We start from the raw sequence: 21389 nt of genomic DNA, 5'->3' as shown, positions 1-21389 counted from the left end.
AAGATGGAGCCCAGGCTCTGATGTTGTGTCCTGAAACTGAATTTCACACCCTGTGGATCCCAGTGTAACTGTGGTGCTCCAAGGTTGTCCCAGTGTTTTCAGTGACCTTGCCACTTGCTGAACAATGTCTGTGAGAAGCTCTGGATTCCTCAGAAACACCTGGCAGGAGACTGAGATCAGTCACCCTTATTGCCCCATCTGGGCTCTTTGCCCTGAGGCTCTTCAGTTTAGGGATTCCTTACCAGCTGTAGAAGCTGAGTGTTACGGAAAACTCAATCCATGAGTACTGACCCTGAAAAAAGCCTAAGACCTGCAAGAGATTATCCAGACCCTTTTCCTCACCTCCATCATGACTAAAGACTGCTGTGGAAAACCAGTCATTCCTGAGTGGAACTCCCTGACCCCTCTACTCCCTGGTCCTTCCCAAAGCAGAAGCACTGTCATCATCTGTTCAATATCTAGATATAAAGATATCTAAAACCACCACCTCTGCTTCTGACTGGGTTCCTCCACACAGAAAGTCAGGTATGTAGGGGTGTGTAGGAATGCACACTGCCATGTGGAGACCTCTAAGAATTTAAACACACAGTCTGTAGATAATTGCTTTGTCAAATATTTCTCAGGTTTCAGGTGTCTGGGTCTATATATATGTATTTTTCAGGTATGTCAAATGGGAATGTACATGTAGAGTACACATGCTCATAGCAATTAAGCAGTAACAAAGTGGGCAGTTAACTTTCTTTTCATTATCTTACATTGCTGTGGTTTCATAGCAAACTACTCTTGGATTGATGAAAACTACTAATGCTATGAAAAAAACTACTCCCAGCTGCTGTTCCAGAGACATGTTTAAAGACTTTGCTGCTCAAAATATTTTGCCATGCAGTTGTTGCAGTCCTCTGGACAGAAGAGTTGTAGCTAAAGACTGTAAAAGTGTTCCATAAACTGCAGTGTCCTGACTACTGCTGTGTATGTTTATTTCGTTTATGTTCAAAATATGATTGAGTTTCAAATGGAAATTTGTCCATTATAGCCTCACACCACTTTCATTAGTAAGGCTGTGAAATGCTGTGAGGCTTAGAATAGGTGGTCAGAAAATTGAAAGAGTAAGAATAAAAAAGAAAGTTTCACTCCAACTGCATCAAGTGACATATTAGAATAATGTTAGCTTCTTTTATTTTGTACTCTCATTCTGATTTTCATGGGTTTTGTTTGAAACGTACAAAAGTGATAACTTCTGAACAGTTAAATTGATGTTCTTTTATTATATTCTTTTGCTTAGTACAAAGCTGATTTTATTCACAGTCTATTCAAGCAAAGCCATCCAATAGAAGTCTTACGAGAGTTTAATGTTTAATATAATCATCTATTAATTATTACTCACCTGGTTTCTTCACTTTCATAATGGTAGGCTTTGTTGTATAGATTAGTGGGTGGGACAATAGCTGCAGTATTGATTCTGGCAGTCTTGATTTGGAGATGTCATTTTTATTTTTCCTGAATTGCTGCAGCAGTGCTGTGTAAAATGAAAGTCCAGAGGTGCCTTTTGTTCTCAGTAGTGTCTGTTTTCCAGTCCTGCTTTCCCATTTTGTTAAATGTTAGAATAGCCTTTCCTGCTTGTTAAGAGAAATGTCCTCATTCTTGGAGAAAATTCTTATTTAATATCAATAAATTCTAGCAGACTCAACCAGCATTGCGTCTCACCACGCAGGTGTCAGTATCATGAGAGAACAAAAGGAAAGTCGTCTCTTGATGAATTCAGATGAATGTAATTTATTTCTGCCGTTTGAGAGCTCCTGGCCTTTCGTTTGATAATTTTTCCTTTGGACTGGTGTATGTTTAGTCTGCTGAAGGAGTGAGCTGAGAAGTTCTGTCTGTGCATGCAAGGCAGTTAATTAGCAGAAGAGACTCCCAAGCCACTTGAGGAAGGCTCTGTGCCATCACCCCTGAAGGAAGCTGTTGGACTCATCCAGCTGTTGGGTTATATCTGCACTTCTGGTTTTGGTCAAGCCATACAAGAGCTTTGAGGGAAAACATCTGGATAACTTGGATCCTCCAGACATGCATCTTTCTGGATGTAGGCTTGGACAGAGAACAGAAATGGGATTAGAGATGTTTGAGTAAACAAAGATCTGTACAAGAATCAAGTGACTCCTGCTGTGTCTGGAATGGGTGTCAGTGCTGCTGCAGATGTTCTCCTGTTTGATAGTAAGGGAATGAGTCTGGAGCTCTGCGCATGGCAGTGGAAAACAGGCAGAGGTTTTTGCTCTAGTCCATGTTCTTGATGTGTCCTGTAATTGTGAGCACGTTGCTATTTTGTTTAAATGCTTCCTGCAGGCAAAATTACATCAATATTAATTCAGCTGTGATGTAAAATTGCCTGTCTGTCTGTAAGAGTTAATAAGTAAATGTCTTTTCAGAGCTTGAGTATTTTATTCTATAAAAATTCTACCGAGTATTTAAATGAGGTTGTAGTTATTGAATTAGACATGAGTACCTACCACTGGTAAAAAATGTTGAAAATTGCTCTTTCAGATCACTTCATTGGCAAAATTTTGATGATGACCCTTTTCACAGTGGTGAAAGTAGTTTCTATTTTTTTATTATTCATGCTTGTTATCCTGGAACAAATACAGATTATAAAACCAATATGGAATTAACACTAGATTTAAGAAGAAGATAAAACTTGATTTTTAGTTACTTTAGCCTGCACAGAGATAAACTTTACTCAAAGCTTGGAGGGGCTCTCTGTGACCAGCAGTTTCTGAGCTAAATGTGACACAGTCTTGCATGTTGTCTACCGATGATAATTTACAGGTTTTTAATTGCTGTGCTCCTCTGAAAGACTGGGGTAGGCAACGTTCTTAGTTTTTTGAATGAAGGACAGTATACATTCAAACTAAATTTGAAAACTGTCCTGGAAGGTTTTTTATTATACTTGTGGCTTTGTTTTACTCCATTGCTCAACAGTGGCAATGATTAGTATTTCCTGTTCAGTAAGCAAGAGGCTACAGAAATATTTTTGTTGCACTCGGGTTCTCTTAAACTTTTTTAGAAATCCACTTTTTTTGATGATCTTTTCAATGGTGACATAGGGTAAGTATGGAAACTATTTTCTAGCTAAGAAAGGATGGGTAAATGAGGAACATGATGAAGTTTTACAGTGTTAGCGTGGTCACACTGTGTTATGTGCTATAGAACTGCTGTGTCTTTATTCCCTATTTTTGTCTTCTCTTTGATTGGAATCATAGGCAGTGGTTTTCTTCCTTTTTGGGACTTAGGGTATTGTCTTTGAACAAGATACAGGTAATGGATTTTAAATACCAGTGGCTAACATACCTAGTGTCCATACTGGAGCTAAGACAAGAAATGCAAATACACAATAATAGAATCTATCTTCTGGCACAGCAAAAGCCTGGCTTAAAATATGCACTGATATTTAATGATCAGCCCAGTTTTTGGCCATTCAGTTTGATCACTGTTTTTGTAGGTGATGAAGATGAGCACACTGTTATGAGACAAGGATTTTTGTTACATATTCAGTGTAGATATGAGATGTGTGATTCACCACCACCACAGGATTTCAGGGAAATTTAGATGACATGTGAGAGAGTTCTTAGCTCTATCCCTTCAGTGCTTCACTTGCTTATTTTCTGTGTGCTGGTAGAAGAGTAGGGTAGTGGGTAAGGAGAGCCTTCCTGAAGGATTATAATAGAGGAAGCTTCAGTTCCACAATAAAAATTTAATATATTTTTTTTAATCCTATCTGCTTCTAAGTTCTATTTAAGGAAGTCAGATAATGCTTCAGGTACATAGAGTTGTTTTGTCTAAAGGAAGTTCTGTGCCTTTGGTTTGCTTTCCCATCAATGAGAAAAAGGCCTGTAAGAATTTTAGAGCAGAAGTGTTTTTGCTGAAGGATCCAAAAATGATAATTTGTGTGTGTTGTGAGTAAAAAAGTCTGTGAAAAATATTTGTTGAATTTTGCATTGCATCTGCTAACCAACCTTTTGTCCTTATAAATAATACTGCTCTTGTAGAGTAGGAACTAAATCACTGAAGATAAAATAAAGAGTGATTTTAAGCACTGTAGTTAAACAGTGTCCTGTCCCATGTCCCGTGTCCTGTGCCACTCTACAGAGGGTCCAGTTCTCCGTGTAGGCTGCGCTGTCACCTGCCCACTTGGCATCGACCTGTGGGATTTCCTGGGACAGCAGAAGGGATTGTGTTCTCTGGCCTGGGGGCTCAAATCTACCCTGACAGAGGCTGGTTCTGATTTCCCTTGTTGTGTGACCATTGGTGTATGGGAAGGGATTTTGTTTCAACCTTTCATTGGATTTCAGGCAACAATGAGAGTTAGCTTCTTTCTTAATCCCTCTGTGACTTTAATTCTATTCTCTTTCAGTTGCATTTCAGCTGTCCTAGTTCTATGCAGTGGCCTGAGAGGCAAAACAGTCTTGTTTAGAGTCACTTTTTTCTGCTCCAGGATGGAGTTGTTAGATGGCACTTCTGTTTTATCTGGTACAGTGCCATCATGAACAGGGACAGGTGAGAGACAATTTGAAGGTAAGGAAATAGAATCAGAGCCATCTTCACGTATCAGTGGAATATGAAGGAACGTTACTGTGTGAGGAGCTGGCAGGTTTTTATATCTGCATTTGCAAGTAATGGAACTGGTATTGCTTGAGTCTTTGCATGGCACTGGTGCTAGGAAAGGGAGGAGAAAGCAGAAAAAGGAGCAGGTAGGTGCAGTGGGAGATGTGTGTGATCTCTCCAAGGCCACCTGTTCTGCTGCTGCTTGGGGGTCTGCACTGCTGGAATCAAAAGCAACCTGGCTGTTTTAAGTGAACTTGCACTAATTTTGTAACTAATTTGTGAGTCATCCTCTCTGAAATATCAGATATATTAGTGTATTTCATGCAGCAAATTAGTTTCTCTAAATTAATAGAGAAGATTAGACTTTCAAATACATGAGGATATCTGGAGTTCAGAATTACCCAATTTTGAAGAATCAAAAGCCGTGCACCAAACACATTACATGTACACCATTATTGTGGTATGTTCTTCTGTAACAATACTTTCAGATCCACTTTGTTAGCCACATAAAAAACATTGATTATAGAGTAATACTTCAGTAAAAACCAAAATTTTTTAATCTGTGTTTTTCTTTCAGGGCAATTAAAGCATTTCAGGAGGCGCTTTATGTTGATCCCAGCTTTTGTCGAGCCAAGGAAATTCATTTGCGACTTGGGCTTATGTTCAAAGTGAACACAGACTATGAGTCTAGTTTAAAGGTAGGTTTAAGTCCTTTCAAATTGAATTAACTTTTCTTACAAGTTGTGTGTTGCATCTGAAAGCTGCAAGGAATGCTTAAGTACAGAACAGTCACAGACCACCTGCTGTAGAAATGGAAGTGCTTTAATGTGTCTCAGTCTAAACAGAAGGACAGGTTTGAGGTGTGTGAGGTGCTGTACTCCAGATGAAAAATTTGGTGAAGGGCTCTTGTTAAAGTAGTGAACCTTGGGGGGAACTGAGGTGATACCAAAAGCTAAGGGGGAAAAAAAAATTAGCAGCTTGGATGATTTGAGTATTTTATTTTTTTTAATTTTTTTTTCTCTATTTTTTTTTTTTATTTTTCCCCTAGCTTCCTTATTGTAAACTGGAAGTTTTTGGAATTAGCAAACTAGAACGTTTTTGTGCAAAATGATGTCTTTTTTATATAATTGTTGCTTTTCTAGCGGTTAATTATTCTTTCATTTCCTGGCTTGAGGGTCGGCTTCTAAGGCAACAGTTTCTGGCTAATCAATTGGAAATGGTTTATGGTAACACAGTGCTTTGTTTCCTCTGTAGAAGTACTTGTAGATTTTGTAGAATTTGAATTCTTCAAATTCCTTACTATTTACATTCTTTTCTGGTCTCTGATTGTAATCTGTTGTTTTATCTCCCTCCATTCAGCACATTTGCCCATGTTTTTCCTCTTTCCATTTTCTACTTTACCCACATGTCCTTTACTTCCTGGCCTCTAAATTTAGCTGTTACATGTCTTGGAAGAAGGAAGTGTTCTTTTAATGGAGTTGCATGTGGTAGGAAATACACCTGCAGGGCTGAGAATTTTGTAATTAAGTGTAATTTATAAACACAGTTCTGCATACTAATCTTTCCTAAAAATTACTGGAAACAATAAGTGTTTTGTTTTCAAGAATCATACAACTTCCTTTTCTTGGCAGATCATTTTCTTGGGTTGTCAGAATCATACTGTCCAAGATTTGAAAGAGTAAAGTGTTGCTCTCAATTTTTCCTTTCAGTATTTGTGATGGAAATAGTTCTCTCCCCAGGCTTCCCTTTTCATCCAGAGCCCAAGGTTTCACCTAGAGATATGGGTGGAATAGGAAATTGTGCAGAAGAGAAGATTCCATGTAACGAATGGTTAAAGAGGGCAAGGAGAGGTAGAGGTAGATCACTGTTGAGAAAGGGATTATGTGTGAACTTGGGTGATCCTATTTCCTTATGCTTTGGCATAGATTTGGTATGTCGTGATATATATGGAATAAAAGAAGAGCTGAAGTACATTTTGGTTTTACTTTTAAAGAAGCTGGGAGAAAACAAGATGAAATTTACAAGGAGGTGGTCATCTTGAATCAAGTGGTAGAGGGAACTCGGTGATTGCAAAAGGTCTTTTCCAACCTAGTTGATTATATGGTTTTAATTTTTGATATAAATTGATCAAGAAATAGATAGCCATTTACTGCTGTGCCTAAGATTTGCAATTCTGTCAGTGAATCAGGTATTTTATTAAATATTATGATAACTCAGTCTAAATCATTTATTGTGTTTGATGTTCACAACTTTGCAAAACAAATCAGTCACTTATCATGAGGATTTTGAGTATACCAAACTTAAAGTTTTCAAAACACCAGCTACAAATGGAAAAAACACCGAAGTAGTATTTTGAAAACAGAAAGAAATTAATCTTTTTTTAATGCAAAATTATCATTATTCTGTTGCTTTTATGTGGCATGTGGTTAAATCACTTAAGAAAACAGATGGCCACAACAAAAGCAGGTTACCCTGGGGCAGAGGGATGGTCTTCAAAGGATGGTGAAATGAACATGATGGGTGTTTGCATCAAAGATGGTTTTGTGTTTTTCTTAAGGTAGTATAACTGCAGCTTGTTCCTAAAAGTTTGTTACATTTTCCACCGTGCAATCCTGATTGCCTCGTTCAGCACTCTCAGACACACTGAACTGAGTGATGTTTCATTTTTTTGCTTTTCCCCATTTGCCAGACTGAGGTGAATCAGAAGTCTGAGCCAGCTCAGCTTGAGCTTGCCCAGTTAGTACATCCAGTGCAAGGCTGGTGGAATGGGAGGGAGGGGACAGAGCTGTCTTATCCTCTTCTGGTTCAAAATGTAATGAGAAACTGTTCTGGAATTACCAACTGAGACACCTAAAGCAGAGTTTCAGGTTCACTTCCTTTGCTATGGAGGTTGAAATCCTTAGTAAATAATAACAATGAGGAACAAAAGAAAAGACCCAGTGGAACTTGGTCTCAAGCACTTGGAGCTGTTTCTAGTTCAGCTCAGTTGTGGATTTAAGGTACAGTCCAAGGACTTACCTACTTCATTTGAAAACAAAGTGTTACTGATTGAAACTTCACAGTTTAAACACCACAATGTGTCAGTTCAGGAGAAAACTAAGTAGAACAGGGCTGTACCTTCTTTAAAAGCCATTATTTAAAAAAAAACACACCTTAAACCAGAACTCCGAGTGATGAGAATATGAGAGGCAAATCAGAAAATGCTTCTTTAGTGAAGAGAACAAAGTGAAGTGCTGGTGCACTGGTTATGTTCAAGCATGGGGAAAGTAAAATGGGGAAGGGATGTGAGGAAGGAGTGTGAAGGGATGTTCTCACACGATGTCTGTGTCATTCTGAGACACAGAGTATCTCATCTTTGAACAAAAGAAAGATAAGAAACTCAAAGCAATGAGAAGACAGAGTTGTCTTGTTGTGGCTTTTTTGGTTTGGGGGACCTTTTTAAGAGGATCTGGGATTTTAGAGGGTAATTAAGGGGTTTGGGATCCAGCCTGCCTGTGGCTGGCCTTGAGTACAGACCCTTTCCCTGGGGCTCTCTGCCCTGTTTGAGCTCCCTGTTCACATGGAGGCAGAAAGTGGAAGTAACTTTTCATCTGGTATTCACTTGTGACTGCTCAGGATTTCACAGATTGTACCAACGTTGCATTAAAGTACTTTGAAATATCATAATGTTTTTGATGGTATTTAAACATTCATGTTAAGTCTGTAATTGCTAAGAATAAACCATTGCCAACAGATGAGTCATTGTCAGTAAGAGTCATTGTCAGTAATAGTCTTCAGGCAAAGGGGGAAGATCGAAGTCTGAAGGTCATATAGTCCATGTTTTTCACAATTTTAGAGCATTAACAGAAGTCATCTGTATTTTATGTAAGCAATTTAAGCACAAAATTAATTTTTACTATTTTAAGATGTTGATGATCAAGATAATTGCTAGAGTGCTGTTTAACAAGCATAAAATCAACTCCCAGGTTTTTTTTCAAAATCAATTAGTGGTTTTGCCTATTCTGCAGCTAAGATTTGCAAATTGCTATGAGAATCCTTGACTTTCTCTGTTACCCCACTGCCACAAACTCTTGCAACACCAATGCTGTTGAAAATTACTTGCCTTCAGGTTTACATGAAGGCAGGGGGAAAAGTTGTCCCTTCTGGTTGAAAAGAAAACAGTCCTTGTGTGACCGGGCAGATGGGGCAGTGTTACCTTCAGGGGTGAGACATGAAAGCTGAATTTCCCCATTCATCAGAAAAATACAGTTAATTCCGAAATTAACTGGCAGTGACTCGGGGGATATATTTCCTTTTATAAGTTGATGACTGTAGCAACAATTTGCTAATAAGATTTACCTCACAGTCCAACTTGTTCAGTTTACTGTGTTCTGCTGCCCCTTTCCTATTAACCATTTCCTACAATAATGCAGTACTGTGTTTGATGTTGGTAGCTGTGGTGACACTGTGATAATCTGAAAGGAGAATAAAGCAAGATCTCTAGGAATATAATACATTCATTGGGTAAATGTAGTTGGAAAAAATATTCATACTTCTGAGTATGTGCCACATTATTTCTGACATGTCAGTGGATGTCAAGGTAATTTTCCTATTTATTGGATATATTTCTTTAGATTTGGCCTCCTTTTTTCATAGATGCATGTAATCATCTTGTCTCACATGTGTGTCTCAGTTCTTCTCTTAAGTACTGTTGAATGTTAAACGATTTCTAGAAAATATGAGGGAATGAAAGATTTCAGAGAGAATTTTGAAGGACATTCCTGTATGACATTCTGCTTCAGAGCCTTTTGAGATCTAGGAGCTGAGCACCAGGTGACAGCTATGGGAAACCAGTTTCCCTTCTGGTGCTCATCCTGCTTGGCTGTCTTGAAGTCTCGTGTTTTCAGTGGGGACTTAGAGCCATGATCCTCAAAACTCTTTGAATGCAGAATGCATACTTAAGGGAAAAAAATATTATTTTTTTTTTATATGTATTAGATTGATATCATTGAGGGAACAATGGGGGTCAGGGGGTTTTCTGAGCGTTTGGTTTTATGAAGTGGAAGCTTTGTTTGCTTTTGTTTGGAGATTTGTGGTGGGGGAATTGTGTGGGTTTTGTTGGATTTTGTTTGGTTTGTGGGGTGTTTTATTTTTTTAATGGGTGGTCAGTAGGAATGCTGGACACAGGCAGGTTGGTTTATAGCAAACAAACTGATGTTTTGGTTAGGGAATTTTATTTGGTTTTATTATAGTGCACCCTATACCCAGTAACAAAACCTTCAGAAGAATGAGAATTCAATTTCTCATGTTGTCAATTATCTGCCTTTTAGTAGAAATACTGATTTTGTCCTTCACTTACAGAAATTTTTCCTCCTCCTTTATACACAAAACAGTTATTCCAGTAGTTGCTTCAGGCTTATGCTTTCATCTTGCCCGTAAATCATCAATTTAAATATAATTTTAATTTTTTAATTATTCTTCTAAAGATTCTCATTTGTTAGTAATGTTAAGACATGCTGCTTATATTAGGATAAGGAAAAGGCTGCAAAAGAATTAAAATGTGCATGAATTGTATGAATATGCATGAAATATAAAGAAATTAAATGCTGATGTACTGATGAACAGCTTGAAGTACTTATTTATAGTCAGTCAGACACTTTTCTACCACTTATTCAAATATTTCTCCTGTATATATATACTTACGAAAGATATTTTTAGCTAGTGCAGCTATTATATGCCAGCACATAACTGTTATAGACTTATCATTCACTTTTTATGTTCTTTCTCTGAGTAATAAGTAAACAAGTATTTAGGAAAGTGAAAATTTGTGATTTGAGCCTTCATGTGCTATTTTACCACCTAGTTATCTTTCTCATATGGGCTTAGATTATTAATTTTTAAATTTAAACATTTTACATTGAAACCTTACGTATTTAAGTTATTAAAAATAACTGGTCAAAATAAATGTGGTTATGAGAAGTTTTAGTTTCTTGTGTCTAGTTTTATGTCTTTAATTCTACAAGGAACAGCTGGTTTTTTAGGTAAAAACCAAGGTGCAGGGCTTTGGCTCTTGCAAGTTGAATATCCAAGATTTCAAGCACTTCACACAAAAAAGCATTTTGTGGAAAGCAAAATTAAATGAATCAAAAGATAATTTCAATAAAAATGAAAGTGTATGGAAAGCAGCATTTGGGATTGAAATGTCTCTCTTTGTAGTTTGCATATGTCAGTGGTGGAAAGACACATACAAGAAGTAAATCCATGGAAGTTTTTTAATGGAGTATGGCACTGTAATGAAACTGCAGGAGAGTTATTAGTGTGACTGCTTTTGACAGTGGATAATGATACCACAATGTCTGGCCTACAGAGTGTTCTCTTTTGTTCTCTCTTACATAGTATCACTCAGGTTTTTAACTTATTCCTGTAAAAGAGAATTACAGGTGTATTTTAGAAATGTCATGATTACAAAGAGGAGTAAGTGCTAAAACTGAATTACCGTGCTGTGTGGCATCTTCAGTCATTTCGGAGGTGAGGAAGAACACACCGTGGGAAGAAGAATAGGTGGTTCAGAAGTTGGGCATTCAATCTAAGGATATTTGTGCTGGATGTGGTAACCCTGATTGTATGGAGAGACTGGGGAATGATATGGTGAAGAGTGCTGTGGAAAGGGGTCTGGGCATCCTGTCGATGGGAAGTTGAACATGAGCCAGCAGTGCCCTGCAGCCAGGAAGGACATCCCTGTCCTGAAGGACATGAGGCTCAGCATTGCCAGCCAGGGAAGGGAGAGGATTGTCCTGCTCTGCTCTGGGCTGGGGCAGCCTCACCTCAAGTGCTGGGGACAGCTTTGGGCACCACAATGGAAAAAAGACATGAAGCCTTTGGAGAGTGGCCCAAGGCAGTGAAGATGGTGAAGGCCTTGAGGAGAAGCCGTGTGAAGCTGAGGGCACTTGGTCTGTTCAGGCTGGAGGAGGCTGAAGTGAGACCTCACTGCAGGTACAACTTCATTGTGTGGGGAAAAGAGGGGCAGGCACTGATCTCTGCTCTGTGGTGACAGTGACAGGACCTGAGTGAATGGTCTGAAGTTGTGTCAGGGGAGGTTTGGGTTGAGTATTAGAAAAAGGTTCTTTCCCCAGAGGGTGATTGGGCACTGAACAGGCTCCCCAGGGCTGTGGTCACAGCACCAGCCTGACAGAGCTCAAGGAGTGCTCAGCGAGTGCTCTCGGGTGCATGGTGTGACTCTTGTGGATGGTTCTGTGCAGGCCGGGAGTTGGACTCAATGATCCCTGTGGTTCTTTCCAGCTCAGGATATTCAGTGATTCTGGTGCACTTCATTCATGAACCTTCTCCTCAAGAGCCATCTCCATCTGGACAGATCCAGTTTTATCAGGTGTAACTGTGACTGCAGGGCTGGCATTCAGGGCCCACAGAAAGGTTGTGAGCAAGGCCTGAGCTGTGCTGTCCGTGCAGCCTGGGCAGCTGTGGGGGCTGGAGGCTGAGTCCTGGAACGACCCCAGCTCCGGGCGGATCGGCTCCAGGGCCACGCTGCTGCTGCGGCAGAGTCCCCGTCATTCTGCTGCTGCTGGCAATTCTTTCAGGCTGTTAGCACAGGAAAAGCTGAATTCTGATGTTTCAGAAATAATGCATAAAAGGTGGAGGCAAACATGAGTGTTGAGATAGCTTTGTGAAAATCACTATGTAAGATACTGGTTGGTAAATTCAGATGCAGCCTTTTTTTGGCCTGCAGAAATACAGTTTGTATGATCTTTCTGTTTTTAAAAAAATATTTTTTCTCTTAGAGCTTGTCAGAACAAGAGATTTTTCAGAGCCTGCTGCTTCTGTTCAGTGTATATATGTATATGTGGCCTTTGTTCCTTCTGTCCTCCAGCAGTTTTTTTTTTTTTCTCCCATCTGTAAGTTGGCTTTTTTTGAATGTTGGACAGAAGTACCCGAGTGTTTACAATACACAAACCTTTATCTTGCAAGCTGGATTTGTTCTGAGCTCAGAAAGCAGCAGAGAGCAGCCGGATGAGCTGCTGTAGCAGCACATGGAGCGTGTCCTCTCCTGACCCTCTCCCCTGGTCCCAGAGATGCCTGGCAAATGGAGGCTTGGCACTCTGCCCCGGCTGGTTACACAAGGCTCTCCGTGTCCTACTTATCTGAACAAAAGCTGCTCTGAGCAACACGGGCAACACACCTAGGTCACACAGGCAGAAAAAGCCATCTCCTGACAGAATTTTACTGAGTCATGATGGAGCTTTCCTTCATGGTAAGTCGGTGAGGATTGTCAGGTTTCAGATGATGGCTTGCCTTGCTGAATAAATGCAGAGCCGAGAGCTATTAAACTTGCTGATGTCACCCTGGAGAGGAGGAGGGAGTAGAATCACTACGTTGAGGTCTCAGGTTTGGATGTAAACAGAGACAGTACTGAAAATCTTGCACTGAGAGGAAAAGGATTCGTTTTGCTTTTGTCATTTATTGATTAAAGAAACAACAAAACCTTGGGTACTTGCCTGTTACGTTGCAAAGATTCGGTGTTAATTCAATGAGGGAAAGCATGTTAAGTTACTTAAATCAGTGTCAGATTACTGTTACTTTACTACCAGACCTAATGCTTTCATCAGTTCTCTTTATATGGAATCCACTGTACCTCTCACCCTTGGAAAGGTTATCTTCGGAATTGTTTCCACAATCAGAGACAAATCAAGGACTCCAGAGGAGATGGAATGGGCTGTAGATAACTCTGCAATTACAGATGGCTACAAATCAAGGTGATTTAGGGCTTGGCTGATCTTAAAGGTCTTTTCTAACCTAAACGATTCTGTGACTGTGCCTTGAGCCGAAGCCCTTGAGGAGTGCCTGTTAGTTTTTAACATTCAGAACACTGCCTTCTAGGTAAATCCTCTTGCTGGGGATTTGAATTTCTATAGACTGCTGTCTGCCTTGAGGTATTGTGTGTCGTCTCTGAGCTGCAGCGGCCTCTCCTGCATAACAACTATTCCACACAGCAGTAGCCAGCTCAGTGCTGCAATATTTGAGAGGGGTGCAGATGTTTGCCAGCCGCTGCTGTTGGTTGCAGAAATGGAAGTTGGAAATTATTACTATATTTTAAATTTTTTGGTGCTGGTAACTGTGATTAATGGATCTGCATTTGGCTGACGAGGTTGATGTTTAGAATGTGTGCATGGGGGTTTTTTTTGTCTGATTTTTGAGTACTTAACGGGGAGCTGTGTATTTTTCCGGCAAGAGGTGTAGGTTTGTTCGTGTGTGTGCATTTCAAAGGTTCTTGCTTTGAAACGTTCTGGGGTTTTTGTGTATTGCTTTTAATTGTGATGACTGTCTAGTGCAAATGGTGTGTTTTGTTGTAGTTACTGGCTTTGGTTTATCAATTTCTTTGCCATTTGTAGATTAGTGAACAGTGCAAATAGAAATTTACCACACTAAGAAAATTTTCATAATGTGGATTTTTGAATTTCAAAAATTGGCTACTGTAGCAGTGAATATTTAATTTTTGAGGAGGCATTGCTGAGAATATTTGTGTTTTTTTAACTGTATAGCACTTGATACTGTTGGAATACTTAATATATTAAAATGGTTAGATATTCTTACATGGTTGCCTGCTTTCTCTCAGGGAGTCTCACTGCAATAACCCTTCAGAAGAGCTGCTACAGAACAGTTGTCAATCTTTTTTCTTTAGATATACTTTTTGTAATAGCATTGCTAGGTGAGAGCAAATTTGTTCCATTCTCCTTTATCTTTCCATAGTAATTCTAAGTGACAGTGCAAGATGACACATCTGTACAAGGATTTTGTACCTTTTAGATCGGTAACAACTGAGTTGTACAGGCCAGAGGCTTTTTTTTTTTCTTTTGGCAGGCAAAATGCAATTTAGGATAGGGCATTTTATTTTTATTTAGGGTTTTTTTTAAAGTTGTCTGCTTAGTAGAATCACTATGGTAACAGACTAAAGGATGTCTCTGAGGCACTCAACCTGCATTGCAATGTAAGTGAGGGGAGACTGTAAGTTGTCTGCCTGCTGAGCAATAGGGAAAGGAAAACAGACACAGCAGAGAAATAATCTAATAAATAATATTTGTAAGCTGTTATTTAATACTTGTGCAAAGGTTAGAAGTTATTTTACGGTGTGAATCCGTCGGGTTTTGTGTTCTCTTCTGGGGGGATATTACTAAAATGTTCATTATAAATCATGAATTTGAGTTGCTATTGAACTTGAGTTTGGTTCATTATTTAAATGCTGTTATATGTTACAAATGATGCTGATGAAGTGGGTGAGGAGGAAGCTGCATCAATGTGTGTCAGAGCTCATGGAAGTGTCAGCATTCTTCTTATATCTTGTTAAGGATAATACATTAATTTTCAAATTTTTGGTCCCTGTTAAAATTAGGGGAAGTGTCAGCATTCTTCTTATATCTTGTTAAGGATAATACATTAATTTTCAAATTTTTGGTCCCTGTTAAAATTAGGGGGTTTTGGAAATGCGATGGTCTGATAAAATCTTACGCATCTTAGAGATGTGTTTTGCATAGACGTGCTGTACTCAAGGAGTTATTATGACCATGAGGAGAGTTAAGTAGCATCTAAAAGCTCCGAGTACAACAATACTGAAAGTGTTTTGCACATACCCATTGATACAGACATTTTTTTCTTCTGAGCTACAGCAGTAGGCTCCCAGTGCCATGTAGTTTGGCATCCTGAATAGTTTGATCTAAATTATCATTTTTATGCTAAGAAAATAAAGTACACTAAAGCATCAGTCACGTTTTGTGTATTAGAAATCACTTGACACTGTATTTGGTAAATAACTATTTATTAACAGTACATTCATAGGTAACTCTAAGGCTCCTGTATTCCTAGGCCTTATTCTCTGTTGAACTAATATGTCAATCAAAATTTCATCCCATGTGGGGATTTTCTCACAAGTTTATGGAAAAGCTCGGGGACTGGGGTTTCTGTTCCATTCATTCTTATACACTTGTGTCTCAAACTGAATAGTGATCAGTGAATTAACATGGCACTTGCAGACAGACTTTATTGCTCTGCTTTTGTGACCTTCTTTATAGATGAGTAAAAAACTTACCTCAGAACCTAGAATGTCTTAAAAGGTATTTTTTGTATTCCTTAAAGAAACATTATTAAAATCAAACAAGCTTTAATCTTTAACTGAAGTTCTCTCAACATCTGGAGGAGAGGATGTGAGAATTTATGAACTCAGGTTTTAATGTAGAGGTATTCATATTAAATGTTTTTTTGACAAGAATTCAATTTTATAAAAACTTAAAATCACTCAGTTGATTGATCACTGAGTTGAGAGAGTTTCAGGGAGAGTGTTCTGTTTTTCTAGATAGATTTAGTGCTTAAGTATTTATCTCCATGAGGCTAAGAGCTGGTGTGTCTGCAGTCTCAGTTGTGTATATAAAAACTTGATCTTCCAGTTCTGACTGTTCATTTGATGCCTTCATCCTTTCAGATGCAACCCCAGTTGTTCTGTGAAGATCTGTTGCCATCTTACATTACTAGAAGCATTGCAGTATTTGCAATAAAAAAAATTTACTTTCCTCTACTAAGCAGTTGAACATAAATTGAAAATTGTTTTTATTTTTAAGACACATGGTAAAATGCAGTATTGATTTTCAAGTACAAAATTGATTTACTCTTAGTAGTGTACCCAAGTGGTAATATTACTTTGTTTGAAAAGCAAATAATTCTTTTTTCTTTTCAGCATTTTCAGTTAGCTTTGATTGACTGCAATCCCTGCACTTTGTCTAACGCTGAAAGTAAGTAACCAAGAAGTATTTACTTTGTTGTGGATATTTTTTAAGTCTTATGCTCTCAACTGTATGAATTTTCAATGAACCAGGTCTTCAAAGTCAAAAGAATTGGTATTGAGAGAGGGAGAATATAAAACCTGTCTTCCTCTCTCAGTGGAGACAGATGTTCCAGTGGAATTTTGGATTGCTTTAGTAAATGGAATAAGTAAAAATTGAGGCTTAGCTTATTCTTGAATTCTGGAGGAAACCTACTATTTGACTTATTTATTTATAAAACTGATGCTTGTGTCGTGGCACACATTTAATAGCAATTATTTAAAACTTTTGTCATATTGATAATCTGTAAATTTTCAGTGATTATTTTCATGCCATCAGAATGTATAGATCAAACATTCAACATCAGTCTTACTTCAGAAATCAGAAAAACAGCACCATATTTGATTTTTTGGGTTTTTTTGATGTTAAATATATATTAGTCTGTATTTGAACATGTTAATCTTTAGTGCAGTGTGATCTATAATAAGCAGGATGTACTGTAGGCTGTAATAGAGCGTCCTGCAGGTATTTAGCCATAGTTAGTGGGATTGTATGCAAGAATAAACATGTTTCTCTGTGTTTTGGAGTCTGTAAGAATTAAAAGGCAGAGTCTTGCGAAGGAAATTATTCCTTCAGTTTTTTAGGTGCCTTCATGCTTGAGTTTAAGTTGTTCATGTTGAGCTTAAGTTACCTCCTAAGTCTCACTTCAGAGGTATTGGATAAAATATTTAAAAGCCTTTCTTTAAAAACTGGATGGAATTGTGAATATTTTATCAGCAAGGTAGTAAAGGGAGTTTGTTCACATGGCTGAAACCACTGGCTGTATCAAGGAACCAGCTGTGCTTCAAGGCTGTCTTCAAAGCTTTGTCACTTATCAGGAACAAGCACAGATAATTCTATAAAAATTTTCAGATTTCTTCCTGAGTCAATAAGCTTTTACTGCTTTTCTACCAGCCATGTGATTCTTTATTGTATTTCATGTTTGTTTATATTCTTTCTCACTAACTTTATCGGTTTTCACTAAATCTCTGAATTTCTGTATGGTTTTCCTGACCCTTTCCCTCCAGTCCCCTCTGCCCCAGATTTGTGTAGAGTGGTGGCCCCATGTAAAGGCTTCACTGCCTGACAATCCCAAAGGATGAGAGTGGAGAGGACTGAGAGGTGCTTGGTCAGGTCCCACTGTGCTGTTCTGGGAAGGAGAACTGAACCCCCAGGGTGTTGGGTACCCTCAGTAAATGCTCCATTTAATGAGTAGCAGCATTACACTGAGTGTGTTCCCAGCAGAAATGTTGGAGTACTAAGCATCTCTTCTTCCTATTTAGGCAGTCTCTAATCTGACACTTTTAATTTTCCTTTCCCTTCCAAGGCATCACTTCATTTTGGAGCTTCACACTGAAAGGGTTTTGCTAGGAGGGGGAAAAAATAAAGAGAGATTTTTTTTAGATAATGAACTCATGAAACAAAAGCAGGACTTTTCTTTCATCTGTACAGAGTGAAGTTTGATGATGCAGTGAACATAATGGGTGTGTTATGTGCTCTTTAGCAAGGAACACAAAAAGTTTATTAAAGTTTTAGATGATGCATTTCATTCTGACCTGGTTTCCAAAGTGCACTCTGCTTCCTTCTTTATAGTGGAGGACAAAGCAATGCACAAAGGGAGATTTTTTTTCCCCTCCCTTATGACCCAGAGTGAAACCCTGAACTCCATATTACCTGTATGTATGGTAATTTGGTGTCACACTATTCTGTAGCTTCAAGGGAGAGAAATCTGTGTAATTGAAATAAATTGAGCTTGGCTCAAACACAGGTATTTTCTTACTTGAGCAAAAGTCTGTCTCAAAGGAACTTTTCTTTCCTCATCAAAGCAGAATGAAGATTACATTCATCTCAATTAGCTTTAGCTATCTACCAGTCCATGGATAGTCCAGGTTAGCAGTTTTCAAGTCTTTTCTGTGATGGTTTGAGGGTAATTTTCCCTCTGCTTTTACTCTTGAACAACTTCCATTTTTCTTTCTCCAGACAGCAATCTTCTTGCCTGCACAGGCTGCTGGTAGTATTGTGGCATTTTGGATGAGGAATTGAAAATGCTTAACAGTAACAGTCAGTGTGTCACCTGTAATTAACACTTCTGGTTCCGTTTAACAAGGGAAAGACAATTCCTAAAAAGGAAGAAAAAACACCTAAATTTAAGATCCCTTATAAAACCAGCAGTGTGTAACATAATGTTCTGTAACCCAGCTAGTCTGTTTCTTGGCAGCTGAATTAAAATATTTATTTCTTGTTTGGTTATGTATAGAAAATACTATCTGTGTTCTCTTACCACAGCTTCAAGAGATTTTATTGCTAAGTTTACTGAAAGGTTAATGGACTCTGTTTCAGAATACAAATAAAATCCATGGGCTGCTTTTCTCGATATCTGTTTGCAGTTCTTGTGCTTTGTTAGGATATTCATTTTCTGTCAGGTCTGATAAATTAAGTGTAAAATATCAGTGTAAAAAAATACTCTTTTGGTATCTTCAAAATGTGATTTGTCTTGGGTTTGCATTAATAAATTTGAAACATTGTTTATCCCTCTCTTCAAAACATTGTAATTGCTATTGTTCGTTAAAACTAATAATTTTGATTTTCCCACTCTTACAGTTCAGTTTCACATTGCCCACTTATATGAAATCCAGGTAAGCTTTAAGCTCATTTTGGTAAAGTGTGGTTGAGTTTTGAACTATGTGATGTAATCAGTCTGTGGAATTCAGATTCTAGATGCTTTAGTAAAGTTAGACTGCAGTCTTCAATCGCTCAAGGAACTTGATTTGCTTTGGCTAAATTAAAAATATTTTGTGTGTGGAGTGTCATGCTATAAGATGGAATAGTTATGTTAATGAACATATCTATATACTAATCTCCCAAACTGAGTGCAAAAAATAAAAATCCCATGATACAGCTCTCAGGAAAATTCTTTTATGAGATTCTGTTTGTACTTAAAAGGCAGTATGTGGATTTAAAAATATGAAGCTTCTCAATTTATAGATAGATAGATAGATAGATAATGTTTCTCATATACACAGATCAATTCCAGCCAGTTGCCCATGTGCCTTTTAAGTATATGTGGTATGTTTGACATGACATTTTCAAATTTAAGTGCAATTTTAAAAGTTTTTAAATTTTCAAATTAAATTGATACATATGGCATTAGGGACCTGCAGTCAGCAGCAAATAAAGCTGTGTTACTAATTCTGTGTCAAGTCCTACCACAGCGATTTTCAGGTGAATCTTTTGGGAAATTACAGAGCACTTCCTGAGCTTCCAGATTATAAGTAAATTGAAACCAAGTGGCTACTGAGATAGCTATGATATATTTGATATTTGACTGACTGGTTACATAATGTAGATGTTTTGCCCTTTTACCACATTTAAAGGTATCATATGACTGACGAGGGGATGTGACATGAAAACAAAACCTGTTGTAAATGAAAGAGATGACAGACATAAACTGTATTTTCAGTCTATTAGGAAGTAAGTGCTGTCTTGTGATGGCACAATGAAAAATGGCCTTAAGTATTTCTGTATAAATAAAAGATAGGAATCTGATAAACAGAGTATTTTTCTTTTGAATGCTTTTGGTGCAAAGTTGTATGACAGGACCGAAATCTCCCATCCCAAGGCACCATTAAGGAACTTCATGGATTGTTGTGGTTCTTACTTGGCTACCATCCAGATTCCATTCAACACATCAGTTCTGTTTTACTCCAGCAGATCAAAAGGAAGTTAAATACCCCAGGCCACCATGGCAGGTGTCCTGTGTAAGTGTGTGACCAGTGTTAGCTGTGCTTAAGCTGTGCTTTCTGGCTGACAATTACAGGCAGCAGGAACTTTGTTTTAATGCAAGTCAGAGCAAAAATGTTTCGGTGCATTCTGCTCTTAGGTTTGGTTTGTCTCACAGTTCTGGTTGGGAGTGGTATCTTGTTTCCTGGAATTTGGCAAACTGACAACCAAAAGAGTTCTGCCTTCATTTTGGATATTTCTTCTGACACAATTAGAGAGGTTTTGGAGACAGACTCTTTGCTCAATTTCTTTCACAGGACACTTGAAACAGTTTTATGAACCCCTCCATATGCTTGAAAATCATCTACTCTCTTAATATTAATGAAAAGATTAATTAATTCCTTAATTAAGTACACAGTACTGCACCTTAAATGATGGTTTGCCAGGCTCTGGACAAGAGGCAAGCCTGGTGCTGATGAGAATTAGCAGTGGTTTTTGTGATGTTTAATGCTGGTTTCTAATATTTCACCTCTGGAAGTGAGATGGCTTGTATGGTGTCTAAAGAAAGATGCTGGATTGGGTTCTCCTCCCCTTTTCCATTTCTAAGATCATTCATGATGCAGCTAAACATCAAGGACTTTGGAATTAGCAGAGAGATATAAAGTTCTTTCCTGTGAGGCTGGTGAGGCCCTGGACAGGTTGCCCAGAGAAGCTGTGCATGCTCTGTCCCTGGAGAAGTGTCCAAGGCCAGGTCAGACAAACCTCTGAGCGACCTCATCTACCAAAAGGTGTCCCTGCCTATGGCAGAGGGTTGGAATTGAATGATCTTTCCAATCCAACCCATTCTGTTTCAATGAAATAAAACCAAATTGTGACATTGTGACAGGTTTTGTTAGTATTTTAAGGCACATAGGTAATCAAATTTCTAAAGGGTAAATGCTACAACAAATAACGAAAGTAAAAAATACTCTAGGTCTGGAAAACATGCTCTATTTTGAAAGGCCCTTCTGAAACCTCCTGAGCCTGTAAACATATTTTTCAAAGTGTGAATATTAGGCACTAATGTTTACCTAATTTGACATCTGGATTGCTGCCTCTGCTGTCATGCTCTACAGTGAACTTCCGTTCATTTGCTTAACATTCATAGTCATAAACTACAAATTTTGTTCCCAATGCTAAATTTAAAATCTTTTCCTGATTGTTTTTCTTTTGCTGGACATGAATATTTTATTTATT

The 21389-nt window shown here is 38.2% G+C and overlaps 1 protein-coding gene across 16 annotated transcripts in view; it reads left to right on the top strand.

Annotated features, from left to right (window-relative positions):
* The window catches only part of KDM6A (lysine demethylase 6A), a 149605-nt gene that overhangs the window by 75524 nt on the left and 52692 nt on the right, over nt 1–21389 (top strand). For all 16 annotated transcript variants that reach the window (XM_005526512.3, XM_088051717.1, XM_005526511.3 and 13 more), the window contains exons 6-8: nt 5171–5291; nt 16310–16364; nt 19035–19069. In XM_005526512.3, coding sequence (XP_005526569.2) covers nt 5171–5291; nt 16310–16364; nt 19035–19069 — 211 coding nt within the window. The remainder of the gene's footprint in view (nt 1–5170; nt 5292–16309; nt 16365–19034; nt 19070–21389) is intronic.

Source organism: Pseudopodoces humilis, chromosome 2 (assembly GCF_049639895.1).
Source record: "Pseudopodoces humilis isolate 2021_Gansu_Grassland_sample_001 chromosome 2, ASM4963989v1, whole genome shotgun sequence".
In the NCBI taxonomy this organism is placed as follows: domain Eukaryota; kingdom Metazoa; phylum Chordata; class Aves; order Passeriformes; family Paridae; genus Pseudopodoces; species Pseudopodoces humilis.
The sequence above is the reverse complement of the archived record's forward strand: the minus strand, read 5'-3'. Positions and strand labels throughout refer to the sequence as shown.